The 17,285-nt window shown below is 37.0% G+C and overlaps 1 protein-coding gene across 4 annotated transcripts in view; it reads right to left on the bottom strand.

Moving 5' to 3' along the window:
* LOC131060156 (uncharacterized) overlaps positions 1-17,285 on the bottom strand; it is a 223,472-nt gene that overhangs the window by 89,176 nt on the left and 117,011 nt on the right. For 3 of the 4 annotated variants that reach the window (XM_059209337.1, XM_057993274.2, XM_057993276.2), the window contains exons 4-6: positions 15,993-16,037; positions 15,812-15,901; positions 15,590-15,691 (exon numbers count right to left, since the gene is read on the bottom strand). In XM_059209337.1, the coding sequence (XP_059065320.1) occupies positions 15,590-15,691; positions 15,812-15,901; positions 15,993-16,037 (237 nt within the window). Of the gene's footprint in view, positions 1-14,852; positions 14,892-15,589; positions 15,692-15,811; positions 15,902-15,992; positions 16,038-17,285 lie in introns of those variants that run through there. The other variant, XM_057993277.2, reaches the window with a different exon arrangement.

Here is a 17,285-nt window from a genome sequence, read left to right as displayed (position 1 = left end):
ATTTGTTTGGACAGCGACCACGGTTTGCTCAATTACCAATGGGCATGTAGATTGCCTCATAAACTCTTCAAAATCAAAAGTGGAAGTATCAATTTCTGACAACTGGATGCAAGTAGGAATATCCTCAGGAACTTTCAACACACTCTCTGGTTGATGATCAGGAGGTGGCTCGTATGATGAAATGGGAATAGCATTCTGAGGAGATTCATCCACAAGCAAATCAAGAGGAGAAAGAGGCGTCTCAATGGAAACTGGGGGAATGATCTCATGAGGCGAGTCTGAAACTGGAGACTTAGGGGCATCATCAGATTTTTGCCCTTCTTTTGGATTATCTAGATCAACCACCTGAACATGAAAACGTGATTTTTCCTTCCCACGAACTGTCGTCTCCTTGGGAGGAAGCACTACTGCCCTACTAACTCACAGCTTGATCCTTGTGCCCGAAGATGATGCACCTTCCTTGTTGTCAACCTGAATCTCAGACTTACGTCCAAGAGGCCCCATAGAATCATCTTCTTTTCCAACCTTGATTTTTATGAGTCTAACAGCATTACTTTTCAGCCATGTGTTGATGTTAGCCAAGATAGGCTGAAATCTCTCAAGGATGGATACACACTCTTTGTGTGACCATTGGATCAAAGAAAGTGGAGCTTCCTCAACCCTTCGTGAAATATATTCAGGATCAAGTACGTGCTCATCATCAATCATCCCTTGTGGGATATCTACCAAGTTCAAATCAACAATTTGCTCAACAATGAGCCTGCAGTAATCCATCTTCAGAACTTTGACCTCCGTGCGAAGATCTATCCAGATATCCTCAATGCGATGCACGTGCACAAAGGATTTTTTGATCTTCTCCTTCATACCCCTGTAATCAAAATCAGCTCTAGGTTTAAACCTTTTGAGTTTAATTTCCTGCATTTCAGTCTCCATGGCCTTAGCTTTTACGGATGTGACAAGAGAATACCGGCCAATTTTTAATGGGTTTGTTGTAGAGATCCCCATTCCAAACTTGTGTTTAGCGGACTGAAAAGTGTAGACAGCCATGATCTGTCTTCCCAACTCCATAAGAATGATCCTGTCAGTTGGGTATCTAGGAAGCATATATCGCTGACCACTATAGCATCCAATTCTCATATAGGTTAAAGTGGGGAACTGTAGAAACAAACATACATATTCGCACAACCTTTCCCATGCCTCATCTGATAGCCTTTTGTTCCTCAGAGTTCTGTCAAACTGACACATGAAATATCCGAAGAATGCATCTTGGACTCTTCTGAAATGCAGTATGCTGGGTCTCAAAGGCAACTGATCATAATATTCCCACACTGGTATAAGTGAGCGATCACCCTTAGTAGAAAGACCTGGAAAGTGTCTAAGTGATGTTGCCAAGTATACCAAATATGAGTTCATGTAGAAAGTCATGGTGGAAGGGACTGCTGCAAGTTGTTCACACAAGGCATCGTTGATGACTTCTCCCCATGATATATGATGAGACTGCCTTATGAACATGATGAACTGATACATCCAAGGCTCAAAAACATTAGAATGTTCAAGGCCCATCATCCTGCTGAGAAGGGTTATGGTGTCTCCTATCTCCCATTTGAAATCACAGTGGTACAACTTAGCCCACCTTGAGAAGGAGGCTCGTGGCTCTTGGATCCACCTGTTGATATGCTGCTTACAATCTTTTTCTCTCTTCACGTAATACTCAGCTGCACTTTCTTTGGAAATTTCCATATAAACAGGTGCAGAAGGTATTCTGAAGACCTTCTCGATTGTATCTGCATCAAGACGAATTATTGCTTCACCATCATCATTTTTTATGACTCGTCTCCTTGTCAAAATGATGGGCGCAGGCGAGAACAAATTCAGGTTCTAGGGCAGCCACTGGGAAAGAAGATGCATGATGGATATGGCTGTCCAACAGGCGCTGCATATTGTTATCTTGTGGATCTTCCACCCTCTTGACAAACTCTGACATATCCGCGTGCCCTATTTCTATGTCTCTGATACGATCCAAAGGGGAAGAAATTTGGGAAGGTGCAACCTCGTTCTGGTACTTGTCATATTTGTATTTCATCTATTTTGGAACTGGAGATGACAGCAAATCTGACATTGATTGAAAATTTGGAATACTGTGATGAAGACTTTAAAGTGTTAAGGCAACATCATATTCAGCTGCAAATAACATTCTTCCTTCTTCAAATGGGAAAAACTTTGATTCTTGAACCTCACGATTTTGTGAGAGAAAGAGGGGAAATATATGGAAATGGGAAAATCTTGACTTTGACCAATTTCGGATCTTGGGGAAATTTTTGCAAGTATACAAGTTGGAAAGAACATACATGCAATCGGATTTTTAAAACCCGAATGCAAGTACACTTGTGAATTTGCAAATGGAGAAATGGATGTAAAATGAGAATTTGACTTGCGGAAAATGACGAAAAATGGAAAGTACGGATATGGGAAACATGAATGGATAGAAATGGGAAAATCTGGGAATGTCATTTTCATGAAAATGGGAAGAACTTTTCAACATGTAATCCAGTTTTTAAAACCCGATTTTGAAAGGGGGGGTATTTCACATCTTTTCAACTTGGAATTTTAACCAAAAATGGTTAAATTCTTTAACCGTAAGGGAAGAACAAAACTTTCGAGCCAACTTGTAATCGGGATTTAAAATCCCGAATACAAGTAAAGAGGTAAAATGGGGAAGAACAATGCAATTCAAAAATTGCATATCAACGGGAAAATCTCTCTCACAAAAACCGATTTTTGGGGGAAGAACAACATATTTACAAAATTACAACTAGAAAGGAAAACTAAGAAAACAAGAAAATAAGAAAATGAAAGAAAGAAAAAAAGGAAAACATACCTTGAATAAAACTGAAAAAGCTTCTCCAAAAATGCAATCAATCTTGGAATGAGGAAGACAAACCAATAAATAGAGAGAATCCACAATGCCAAACCCTAGCCACATTTTTGCAAAAACGCCTTATGTGGAAAAACGTGGCAGCAAATGCAAGGGAAATGGCATGAAAGATGTTTGAATCTCCTTCAACCCTCAACGCCTTATCATTCCAAGCAAAAACGATTCATAACATTGCTGATTCGTGGCATTCCAAATGGCAAAAAACGTGGTTTTGGAAAAAACGTGGTTGCTGTTATAGAGCTAAAAACCAGCAATCTTAACCTCCATGTGGCGTGAAAGGTGTTTGAAAATGCATGGAAATAGGAAGGAATCCTAAACGCCTTCCTCCTCCAACAAATTCTCCACAAAATTTTGCTAAAAATCCTCAAAAACATTTTTCCTTGCAATTCGGGTTTTTTGGAACAAAGTGCAAGTTCGAAATGCATAAAACAATGAAAATCGGGTTTTTTGGAGGACATAACAAGTTTAAAATTTCACTTTTTCAATCATGTTAGGCAAAATCGGGATTTTTTGACCAAATAGCAAGTTTAAAATGTCAAAAATGCACTTTATAAGCAAAATCAGGTTTTTGGAGACAAAGTGCAAGTTTAAAATTGTCACTTTTTCATTTTCAAGGCAAAATCGGGATTTTTTGAGAGAGATGCAAGTTTAAAATCACTTGCAAAGGGGAAATAAAATCCCCACAACAAGTTATAATTTACTTGCACACATGTAATAGGGGTTTAAAATCCCTATAACATGTAAAAACCATTAAAGTAGGGGTTTTTGGAAAGAACTACATGTTTACTTGTAACTTAACCAAAAAATCGCTATTTTAACTGAAAAAGCCAAAAAACAATAAAAGCAATAAAGGGGAAATTTAAAACAAATTACAAGTTTTCATTTTTTAATAAAGTGCACATGTAATAAGCTAAAAATTTCCCTACAAAGACCAAAACAATGGAAATCATTAAAACTTGCAGTTCAAGGAAAATTTTCCACCTGCAGTCAGGGAGAAAAAACCCGAAATTGAAGGAAAGACATAGCAAACGAATCCAGAATGCGACGAAATTCGAAACGTAGTTCAAAGATGGACTGAAGATTAAGCCAGTCCGAGGATTGGTCGAAATTATGCCTCGGGAAGCATGCCATGGAGTAAAAATTTTCATTTTTTCACAAAATTTTTATGTAATGGTCCTTCATTTTTTAAAACAAAAATGAGAACAACAAGGTCACACCTCTTCGTCATGTATGCCTTTTGGCAAGAGACACACCCTTTCACCATTAGCACCCTTTGAAAGAGTGCAACTCTTCATTATTTCTGCCCTTTGAAAGGAACACAACCTTTCACAATCGGATCTGCACTTCTTATTTAAATCAGATCTGAATTTCTGATTTCCAAATTATTCCCCTCTCAAATGAGGTTCTCTTCTCCCTTCTATATCTTATTGTTGGGGGAGTCTCAACTTTTCCTTCAAAGTCTTTTCACCATTCATTAACTTAATTAAATTTTAATTAATTATATTTAATTATATTCTTTTATATTTTAATTTAATTTTTAATATTTTTATTTATTTTTTATTATTTATTATTGAATTCTATTTCAAAGTGGGGACATTACAATATTGCAGCCTATCTACTTCATGTGGATGAAATTGTCAACACTATGCATGGTCTTGGAGAGAAGAATTAGGATAAAATAATTGTGCAAAAGGTATTAAGATCTCTCCCCACAAGATTTGATGAGAAAGTTTCCGCAATCGAAGACATGAAGGATCTAGACACTTTAAAGATGGATGAGTTGCATGGGATTCTCACAGCATAGGAAATGATGATTGAGAAGGAGAAGACATCAAAGTGAGAAGCCGCTTTCAAAGTGTCTAAGAACATGAAGAATAAAGAACCTGAATCAAGTAAAAGTTCAAGTGATGGAGAAGAAACTCACTTTATGAGGAAGCTCAAGAAAGGACCCGGCAAGCACAAAGGTAAGTGTACTCTTAAATGCTTTAATTATTGTAATATAGGTCATTTTGCTGCTAATTGTCCATAGGCCAAGAGTTATAGTGATGAAGAGGAAGAAAACTATAGAAAAAGAAAACAATGGAAACATCAACATAACAAGAAAAAGTACACACGATGGAAGCATGGCAAGAACTTCTGAAAGCATAAGAAGAGCCTTTCATTCAAGAAGATGATAGCTCATCCATAGAAAGTGATGGAAGCCTCTCTTACAGTGGTAGAGAAGAGATCCTATTTATGGAAATGGAAACAAGAGATGATGCCCCGGAAAGTGAAGACAAAGAAAAAGAAGAGGAATAAGAGGGAGTTTAGGATGCCAAAATAGATCTAGAGGAAGAATTCATTTGTGCCCTAGATGAAATCAAGAAGCGAAGAAGAATTCAAAGCTAAAACTAAAAATTCAAGACTGATGAATCTAAGGAAAAGCTATCTCAAAATATTGAAGAATCGAAAAGAATGATCATTGATTTGAAGATTTAAATGGAGGCAAAACGAATTGAAGAAGTTGTAAGAGATCAGCTAAAGGCAAAGAAACTAGATTGTGAGAAATTAGAGCTTGAAAGTGTTTCCTTGAGGAAGGAGTTGGAGAAATCTAATGATCACTTGAATCGAAGCATGAAGTTTGAAAAGAGCACCAAAATACTGGAGGATATCGTTTACTACCAAAGATCACCTTTCATCAAAAATGGTCTTGGCTTTGAGGAAAATCAAAAGACAGCCAAAGATGATGCAAGTTCTAAGGCTACAGAACTACCAAAGATGATGATTGAAGAAAAGCCTAAAGGCTATGCCGATGCACTCAAGAACTCTATCAATAGTAGCACCAAGAAGGAATTAATATCTCACAAAGAGCAGCATCCCTCGCAAAGACAACAATGAGAGATTCAAAAGATCATTCCCACCAAGGCAGTCTCATATGTCCAAGTTCCGTCATTCTTTCTTTGGCTATTGCTTCTTTTGCAATCAATTTGGTCATAAAGCAGTGGATTGTAGAATTCGTACAAGGAATAACTTTGGTTTCTCCAAAAGGAACTATAATTCATTTGCCCCTCTAATGGACTACAACATCATGTGCTACAAGTGCAACAACTTTGGATATACATCACCTTTGTGTATAAGTGATTTTGTGAAACCTTCTCGACAAAACAAGGAAGAGGATGTTCATGACAAGTAAGAGGATGTTCATGACAAGTAAGAGTAGGAATCTATAAAATTTTGGAGAAGCAGGAGCATGAATTGAAGGAAAGATCCATGCTTGTACAAGTTGCCCTACACGCTCAAAATGAGAAAGACCAACAGTATGTTGATAGTGGTTGCTCAACCCATATGACTGGTGACAAGAAAAATCTTCGCCCTAAACAAAGTGAGTGAAGGTATAGTGAAATTTGGGGACATTGCTTCAAAAAATATAAAAGGAAAAGTCACACTTAGTTTAGATAATGGAAAAACAAAAACTAAGAATGTTCTATTTATTGAAGGGTTGAAGCATAAACTCCTAAGTGTAAATCAAATGTGTAACTAAGGGCACACTCACATTTTATTCTAAAGTTGTAAAATCAAGGAGGACGGGAAATTGATAGTAGATGCATATAGAAAAGCCAATAATCTCTACATCCTCAATGAAACCAAAAGTGAAAAAAGTTATATGGGGCAAGAAGATAAGAGTTGGTTGTGGCATAGGAGGATGGGTCATTTGAACTTTGATAACAGTGTGAAGATCAACAAGAAGTAAATCATAAGAGATGCCAAAGATAGCAAAGCCTCCTAATACTATCTGCAAATACTGCCAATATGGAAAGCAAACAAGGAAAAGTTTCAAATCAAAGGAGTGCTCTAAATCAAAGCCTTTGGAACTTATACACACTGATTTATGTGGGCCAACAAGAACAAAAAGTTTGCAAGGGGGGAGCTATTTCATACTACTAATTGATGATTATTCCAAGACGACTTGGGTTACATTTCTAAAAGAAAAATCTGAACACTTAGAGAGGTCTTAGGCATTCAAAGCCTTAGAAGAGAATGAAATTGGGTTAAGAATCAAATGCCTAAGATCTGATCTGATAGAGGAGAGATCACTTCAAATGAATTTGAAGAATTTTGTGAATGGCATGGAATAAGAAGACAATATTCAGCCGCAAGAAATCCACAACAAAAAGTTGTTGAGAGGAAAAAATAGAATAATTCAAGGAATGGCAAGAGCCATGCTAAATGAGTACAAGCTATTCGATACTTTTTGGAGAGAACCAGTTCATATAACAATCTACATTTTGAACCAAGCACAAATCAAGGTGAACAACAGCAAAACCCCATATGAACTTTGGAAGGGAAGACCTCCACCAGTGAAGTATTTCAAGGTATTCGAGAGCAAGTGCTATATAAGAAGAGACAATGAAGATATGGGAAAGCTTGATTCTAGTTGTAATTAAGGTATCTTTCTTGGATATTCCACAAGGAGTAAAGCTTACAAATGCTATAGTAAAAGATTGCACAAAGTTGTTGAAAGTGCAAATGTGAGATTAATGAAGAAAGCAATCTAAAAGAATGGCTGAAGAAGTTGATCATCAAGAAGAAGAAAACTGCAAAGAAGAGATGGTAGAGGAAGAAATTGAAAATGAGGAAGTTGAGCAAAGAGAACTAAAGACACCATCAAGGTCATCATCCAAGAGTCCATCCAAATTTGTCCAAAAGAATCATCCAGAAGACTTGATTATTGGGGAGAAAGATACAGAAATTCAGACAAGGAGATTTACCAGCACATCAGAACATGCAAACTTGTTCTTGCTCTCCAAAATAGAACCGAAGAACTTTATAGTAGCAAGTGAAGACAAGCATTGGATAAAGGCTATGGAAGAGGAATTGAATCAAATTGAGAAGAATGAAATTTGAGAACTTGTCCCAAGACCTGAGGATAATGTGGTTAGCACTAAGTGGGTATCTAGGAACAAGCTAAATGAGGATGGCTAGGTTGTGAGAAACAAGACAATATTAGCATGTAAGGGATATGCTCAAATTGAAGAAATTGATTTCAAAGAAACATTTGCCCATGTTGCTCATTTAAAGGCCATAGGAATGGTTTTGGTCCTTACCAATTTAAGAATTTCAAAGTCTACCAAATGATGTGAAATCAACCTCTTTAAATGGAAACTTGGAGAAAGAAGTGTATATTGAACAGCCAGAAGGGTTTCTCCTATCAAAGAATGAGGACTATATTTGCACGCTAAAGTAGGCACTTTATGGGCTAAAACAAGCCCCGAGAGCTTGGTACTCAATACTAGACAAGCATCTTCAACAACAAGGTTTCAAAAGAGGAATTGTGGATATCAATCTTTATATCAAGAATGAATGAGATGATATGTTGATTGTAGTGTTCTATGTGGATGATATTATTTTTGGAAGTAGCAATGACAAGATGTGCCAAGAGTTTTCCATTAATATGAAGAAGTTTGAAATGTCATTTCTTGGTGAGTTGCCCTTCCTTGGGTTACAAATTCCCCAATCAAATAAAGGGATATTTATTTCACAAACCAAGTATATAAGGAGAAGTTAAAGAAATTCAAGATGGAAGACTACAATCCAGTGAGCACTCCCATGGTTATAGGATGCAAATCAAGTAAGGATGATGAATCTCCTGAGGCTAATCAAACTCTATACAAGCCGATGATTGGAAGTTTATTCTATGTGATAGCTACAAGGCCTGATATTATCAAGCAGTTGGTTCAGTGGCACAGTTTCAAGCAGTACCAAAGGAAACTTATGTGCAAGCATTAAAAATAAAATTCAAATATCTAAAGGGCACTATGGATTTTGGGTTGTGGTATCCAAGAGGTGATATTTCACCCTTACCGCATATACAGATGTGGATTGGGCCGATAGTGTTGATGACAAAAAGCACTAGTGGAGGAGCATTCCTTGATAACAATCTTGTATCTTGGTTGAGTAAGAAACAAGATTCAATTTCCTTATCTATAGTAGAGGCAGAATACATAGCAGCAGCAGCTTATTGCACATAGGTTATCTGAATGAAACAAACATTGAAGGATATTAAGGTTGAGTATGAGCATCCATCTCCATATTCTATGATAAACAAGTGCAATGAATATTTTGAATAATTTAGTTAGGCACTTAAAGACAAAGCACATTCCAATCAAATACCATTTCTTAAGAGAGTAGGTGGTTGATTAGCAAGTGAAGTTGGAGTACACTGCTACATAAGAACAAATTGTGGACATTTTCACAATGAATCTTCCAATGGAGACTTTTGAGTACCTAAGGGAGAAATTGGGAGTGATATCAATCTCATCCAGTCACTAAGTTCTTCAAAAGGAGCATGTGTTCAAGGGGAGTTATTCATTGTCTTTTCTTTTATCCCTAGAAAGTCTTTGCCATTGATGTCAAAAAGGGAGGACTAGAGTAAGGGGGAGCATTTCAGTCAAGGGGAGAAGTTTGTTTCTATTGCATTCCAAGATTATTTCATTGCAAGGTTGTGTTGTGACGTATTCACACATCGCCCCATTGCAAATGGGGACCCCTACTTTTTGCTTTCTAGGGTTAGTTTTCTTTGCTTGGTTGTCTGGTCTTGGCTTTTAGCCTTTGCATTGGAGAGTTGTCAGAGAGATCATTAGGATAGCAAGCTCTGCTTAAGTTGAAGTGGGTCAGTAAGTGGATCTCCTCAAGAGGTCAGGTCAATTGAGTGATTAGGGGTTATTTAGATCGTTCCTAGGGTGTTTTTTGTGTACTATCCGGTCGCACTTCAAGTTGCTAAATCAAACCTTGGTTGAATGCGTAATGTCCTCCTAGGTCCCATCCCTTACATCAAGGATAGAGCGAATTCGCCTTAAGGAGTCTGGAATGTCAACCTGATCCTCAAATGTCCTGAAATTTGGCGTTGTCTGGAATGTCATCCTGATCCTGAAATTTGACTAAGTCTGGAAAATTGAAGAATCCTCCAAAAACTAGATTTTGCATTATAACTCCTGGAGGTCCGAAACCACTCTCAAACATCTTGACAATATATATGGAATATAACTTTCTTCTTTCTTATACTTAAATGTTATATTCCATATATGAATCCTAACGGAGAGACTAACATGTCAATTTTCGCTCCTAACCCTTCCAAAGGATCCAGAGCGAATTTCAATTTCGCTCATGACCCTTCCAGAGGGTCTAGAGCGAATTTCCTAATATCTCCCTTCCTGGTCTTAATTTGCCTCATAAACCTTGTCCTTATGGCGTAGTGAAGAGAGAATTGATGTGTGAAACAAAGTGAAGTGATTAAAAGTGAGGAATTTGGACATGATTGCAAATTTCGCTCCTGACCTTTCCAAAGGGTCCAGAGCGAAATCCTCCTTATTGCTTATTTCTTCATTAAGGACATCAAATAATGGACTTGAATGGCAAGGAGAGAATTCAAGAAGATAAGTCTAAAACATGATGAGTGAAAAAGGTCAAGAAATTTGAGCCTAAACTTGAATTTCGCTCTTGACCCTTCCAAAGGGTCCAGAGCGAAATTTCTTAAGGACCTAAGATTTCACCTAGGTCATTGGATAGTTGGGTAAATTTGCATGACTATGGAAGGGAATGCATCAAGGATTGAGTCTAAGGCAAATCCAAGTGGAAAAGAAGATGATTTGAGCCTAGAGGAGAAATTTCGCTCCTGACCCTTCCAAAGGGTCCAAAGCGAATTCCTCCATAAGACATTCTACCTTGCCCAAAACTATGAACCAATCCTTGTCCCAGGCATTATTGAAGGCAAAGCACTTGTTTGGATAAGGAAATGTGGAAGATGAAGTCAAGATTGAGCCTAAGTTTGAATTTCGCTCCTGACCCTTCCAAAGGCTCCAGAGCGAAATTCTTGAAGGACCTTATTTCCTCACAAAACCTTGAAGAAAACACTACTTTGAGAGCAAATTGACTTGATGATGATAGGAGGAGGCTTGAGAAGTTATATCCAAAGCAAGGAAAAGAAGAAAGGAGGTGTGTAATGAGCTCAAGGAAGAATTTCGCTCCTGACCCTTCCAAAGGATCTAGAGCAAAAATCCCATGTCCTCTATTTTGCTCCTTGATATGACCAAATTTGTTGACTTCTAAGGCATGTTAGGAAGATTTTAATGTGTTCTTGCCTTTGAAAGGTGGATTGAGGCAATGGAGTGGTGAAAATCAACCCAAAATAGGAATTTCGCTCCTGACCCTTCCAAAGGGTCCAGAGCAAAATCCTCAACTTGACCCTCTATTTTGCCTAAGACATTGAAAAGACCTTGTTTTGAGCTAAGTGGATGGCAAATTCACTTGATTGTGGTGAGGAGAGATGGGTTTGATCAATTTTGAAGGTGAATTGAATGGAAGAAGTGTGAAATCAACCTAAAACTAGAATTTCGCTCCTGACCCTTCCAAAGGGTCCAGAGCGAAATTCTCCCTAGACACTATTTTCTTCCTTGTTTAGACCAAAATCCTTGTTCCTTGGACATAGTGGGGGTAGACTGATGTACTCTTGCCTTAGGAAGTGATTGAAAGTGAAGGAGATGGAAGATTTTGTCCAAAATATGAATTTCGCCTAGAATAGGAATTTCGCTCCTGACCCTTCCAAAGGGTCCAGAACGAAATCCTCAAAACCTTCTCTTTTCTCCCAATTTTGTGTTGAGCCAAGCATTGATCAGGATGAATTGAAATTGAAGATGTCCATAGGCATGTATTTGAATGAGTTGCGAGTCCAAAAAGTAAGGATTTTGAGCTAAAACTTGAATTTCACTCCAGACCCTTCCAAAGGGTCCACGGCGAAATTCTAAATAGGTCCTATCCTTGGCAATGGTCTACAACGAATTTCTCCTTTCAGGCCTTCTTGGGGGTCAAGTAAGTGTTATCTTCATGAGAGAGGGATCCAAAGGTAAGAGTCAAAGGAAAGTGAAGTAGGAAGGATGGAGCTAAGTGAAGGAAAACAAGCAAATCATGAATTTCGCTCCTAACCCTTCCAAAGGGTCCAGAGCGAAATTCTAAGATAGCCTAAATTCTTGCCAAAAAACACTTTGAAATTGACATCACTTAAAGGGCTAGTTGTGAGATCATGATGGGAGAAGGTTTGAAGGTTAAGTCCAAAATTGTGAAATGTTGAAAATGAGGTCTAATTGAGCAAAGTAGCAAAATCGCTCCTGACCCTTCCAAAGGGTCCAGAGCGAAATTCCTATAGGGCCTGTCCCTAGAGAAGATCGTGAGCAAATTCCATTTTGATGCCTTCTTGTTAATGATTTAAGGTAAGAAATGCTATCTTGGAATAAATATATCATGTGTACATAATCATCTTTTGGTTTGTTTTGCAGATGGAGGAGGATAAGGCCAGGACAAGGGCGACCTATTCAAGTTTCATCATCATCAAGGACACTTCAAATGCATGGAGGAGAACTCAAGGTACTTCTAAAGCGTTGGAAGACTTCAAGTGTTCGAGGAGTTGCAAGCTATCCTCAAGACCTCATTCTACCACATGAAGAAACCACAGGATGTTAAGAAGAAAGATCTTATAAACACTTCAAGACGAGGTGAGCTACCAGAGAAAGAAAACTTGACAGTGAGGAGGCTTCATCAAACACATGGCAGTCAAGAAGGTACATCATTCATCGCATCAAAGACAAAGGAGGATCAACCAAGACACAAATGTTAGACAAGGTGGCATCCCAGTCACTATTTCTCCAGCCAGATAGCTCCACCTCAGCATGTCCAGATTCAATGTACCTGACTCACCAATGACGGCACAAACTTCGAGGCACCTACCCCTGAATTCTATTGGTCCACACTCATGAAATGTAATTTTCTCATTGGCTAAAGGAGTTTGTTGTAACAAACCCTAATTAGGGTTTTCTATCTTGTAATCCTAGCCATTGATTGTAATTCAATCAAAGTCGTTGAATTGTAAAGAGCTCTATATATAAAGCTCTGGCTCTGCATTTGTAAAGGTTAATAGTTGATTAATAGAGGTTAGAATAGCTAACAGTCAATAAAATAGAATAGCAATTAGAATAGATTAGGAGGAGAAGGCAAGAAATTGTTGCCTTGATTGTAAATGAACCCCATTTTCATTGAAGATATGGTGAAATATGTCGTTTCTTTGCAATATGCATGGTCTTTTGTTGAATCTTCATTTTAGATGGTAAATAATTAGATTGAATGAAAGAAGTTATTGAATGCACTCACGTGGAATCCACCTAGTCCAAACCACTAGCCTCTTGCTGACTGTAAGTGCGCCTTGCGTGGTCAACTGGCATAGAACGAGCTTAATCTCGAGTCATTACATCTCTGTTGTTCATGCATTATCTTGAATGGTGATCAGAGTCTGACGGTGTACGATTTGAACATATTTGAAGCATCCCTTAGAAGATCGCATTGAGTTGGTGTTGAATTGTTCAGCCTGATGGTGAGACCCAACCCAGTAGGACTCCACCTAGTCGTTCATCCATCTTCTTGCATTCTAGGTCTTAGATTAGATTCTCCAAACCTGGTATCTTTTGATATTTATTCATCTTCCAGCTAGTAGATAGGATTCACGTTCCAGCAGATCAGACGCTTAGGCAATTGAATGTAAGTCCCCTTGTGATTCTAGCAAAATCACATCATACCACAAGAGCTTATCCACACGTAGAGAACCTACGTATAAGAACCTTGGAGTTGCCTCGATTGATCCTTACGCGAAATCTTCAGCACTCGGGGAAACTTTGTTCAAGAGAGGATAAGATACCTTGGTATTTTATTCTGTGTTCGCATGTGCATAAAAAACACATCAATAGGTTGCCATCAATGACACTTTGGCAAGGTGTAAATACAGGTTATTTGAGAGTTAGAAAGCAATCATTTTTCATTGAATATCATTCATATGAAGAGCAGAAATTAAAAAATATATATTTGAGAAGATTTAAAAGAGATATGTGAGCAGATTTATGAGAGATTTTTGAGCATCAATTTTGTGAGAAGAGAAGAGAAATTAAAGGAAGATCATTGCAGATTTATGAGCAGAAATTGTTGAAAATCATAAGCAGATTTGTGAAGGTGAATTAGAGCTGATCCGAGAAGAAGTTCCAAATAATTATCATATTGTTATTTTGAAAGTCGGTGCCTTCTATCTAAGGAGATTGGGAGGTTGGTGCCTCTCATTGAAAGAGATTGATGTCTCTTGCTGAGTTGATGCCTAATTGTTTGGGATTGGTGTCTTCTGTGAATTGGTGCTTTGTAAAGAAGATTTCATTTTGCTAAAGTTGGATTGAACAATAGATCCAAGCAGCTGTTCACCATGGTTTCCTCCTGAAAGGGTTTTCCATATAAAACTTTGTGTCTCTTATTTGTGTGGATGTTTTTGATTGCCTCATAGTGACTACTAAAGTTTGAATTAGTTAAAGATTGTTTGAGTAGCCAATTTTGAGAAATCTACCATGTGATGGAACATGCAACAAAATATTGTGCATATTATTTGAAAATTAAAGTAACAAAAATGGCCATTACCAGAAACATAGAAGCCAACAACAAACACTTAATACAAAATCCATAACAAAGAGCTGATTTGTAGGAACTCAAATCAAGGGAAAATGGTACCCTCAATGGAGAGGTTTGCATTTCTAAATATTAAATATCGAACATGTGATGATGGTAGTATACAAGAGTTGCACTTGGTCCATGCATAAAAAGTTGTGAAATAAAAGTTCACAACTTCGTAATAACAAGTTCAATGTTTTAACTAAGAGAAAACAGTGGTTTATAACTGTTTTTCCATTTTACCATTGGACCAATATGAGTTTTCTTGTTGGAAGTTTCTAAAAACACAAGGGAATCTCAATCACAAAATAATAAATACAGACTTCTTTCACCTCAGATGTTGATTTATAGGAGCTGTCTATACTGCTATCATCATCCAGGACTTCTAGCCAACATCTTTGTTGCTTTTTTTATGCTATCAGGCGGGCTACAATACAGCTGTAATGAAACCCTGGTAGATGATTAAAACACTGTCAAGCTCACCAGTGAACCAAGCCTTGTTGGTACATCAATACGTGGTAGGCCCACACTCACACCCAATCATAGGAAGACCAGATATTTTACATTTGTACACTACAAGCAGATAGATTGGTCATTGTGAAGCACATTTCTAAGCACCTATTAGACTCTCAACTGTCACACTCAATGAAGTTGATAAAATGAAGTTGATATTTTTATCATATGACCATCATTGGATCCAGAAAGAATATGTTCTTTATCAGGGCTGAAGCAATCTGAAGAAACGTGTCTTACCAAACAGAAAATATTTGTTGGTTAATTGTCAAGATGTATCTATAGGTTCACATTTAGACTTTTAATATGAAAGAAAAGAAATGCTGTAAATGTCTGTGCTTGAACAATTGAAATAGATTACCAGAACACAGATCCATGATATCCTCCATAACCATTGGATTGTCACCGGGATTATTTGAAGCACAACACACAGGATTGAAAAGAGCAGGACTCATTTCAGATGTAAAGTTTGAGATCAAGGGTGGAGCGAAATTGAATGTGTGATTATTTGCATCATCTAAATATCACAACAATAGACTCATATGTACACATGAATAACTAACATGCCAACATAGGTGTTATGTCAAGACAACCAAAATCATACACCTATGTTTTATTAAATAATGTCTGGCATACCTTTGTTAGTCTTTGCACTCGAACAGCTGCACCAGAGCTCACCACTACTGTATTTGATGTAATTTCAATCACATCTTCAACAAGTAAACAATATGTGCTTACCTGAAATATTAAAATTTAAGACAGCTAAAAAAATTAAAATTTTTAATTAAGTTTCTACCCTCAAAATTGTAGAAATAATTAAGATATAAACAAAAATGAAAGTATACATGTACAACATACCACACTAGTGGGAATGAAAGGAACTCCAAATGAATCAAACTCGAGATAAGTCACATTCCCCATGTTGATATTAAATTTGTAATCACGAATCTTGACAAAAAAACTATCAATCAGCCATTGACAAGCAAATTACTTATGTCATGACAAAGAAGAAAGTATCCAATAAGATGCCAACACCCACCTTTCCAAGGTAATAACTATCTTCTGTTATAATACTGTAACCAACCTGAAAAAGAAAAAGTCCTGTTTTTAAGTTCCCATTTGTGGCTTGAAATCTAAGAAGGAACCAATTCAATCCTACATTATCAATCCAAGAAACAGCTAGAAGGAACCCATATATTAAAAGAACTAAAACTCCACCTACACAAACACAAACACTTCCAGGTAAAGTTGAAAGAATTTAATAAGCTCAAAAGAGTAGTCAGTAAATATCTAACCATTTAAATGGCAGAAGCTACTCAATGCAACTTAAATTCCATTATGGAAGAACTGGTTGAATAATATCAAAGGTGCTCAAAATGCAAAATGACTAAGTAAGCTGAAACGTAGTTCTTGTATCCCATACAGAAACATAGGTGAAGCCATTCAAAAATGTCAAAATAAAGTAAATCATTCATCAAATAAAGTGAAAGAAAATCACTTCAAAGCTACTTTTGGCGAGCTATTGGCAGCATGCATTCATAAAAAGTAAATTAACTATGTTATAAAACAAGCGATACATATAATTTAGTATATATAGGTAAGAGTTACTAAAACAAAGGTCGGCCTACAACTTGAATCGAAATGTACTACATATTACCTTAGGCTGGATAAAATTGCTTCAGAACTACTTTTGGTGAACCTTTGACAGCATGGCATTCATAAGAAGTAAATTAACTATGTAATAAAACAAGCAACGTAGGCAATTTAAGTTTTAACGTATATTAAGACTTAAACAAAGGTCAGCCTACAGCTTGAATATACAAGTACTAGATTTTACCGCAATACAGATTGGCCTACACAAGAATTTACTGTTACGAAATTTTAAATAACTTGAAAAGGCAGCATTAGGAACCTATTCTACTTAAATTAAACTGAGAAAACCAACTCCAAGCATTTAAGGGGTGCAATGGCAAAAAGAAAGAACAATTGCTCACGTGATAATGGAGTTACCTGAAGAGCATCTGATTGTTTAAGTTAGCTCATGGTTTTGTACATTTTTATTGATAATAATATGACAACTAAATAGCAAAATGTGTTGAAAAAAATGGTGCAATAGTGTTAGCCAAGCATATATTTAACGAATCTGAGCTATCACATACAACATAAGCAAGTGATTGAGTATTCACAAATTGAAGGGACTTGGATGGAATCTCAAATTGTAATGGATGTTTCAAAATTAATTAAGAGTTTTGAGTATAAATTGGTAACTATAAGTGGCCAGGAGTGAAGAATCAGAGATCTATTCACCAAATTATCGTTACAAAGTCAAACT

This window comes from Cryptomeria japonica, chromosome 7 (genome assembly GCF_030272615.1).
Source record: "Cryptomeria japonica chromosome 7, Sugi_1.0, whole genome shotgun sequence".
Lineage (NCBI taxonomy): Eukaryota > Viridiplantae > Streptophyta > Pinopsida > Cupressales > Cupressaceae > Cryptomeria > Cryptomeria japonica.
Note: the sequence above shows the minus strand (reverse complement) of the source record. Positions and strands in the feature narration are given on the sequence as shown.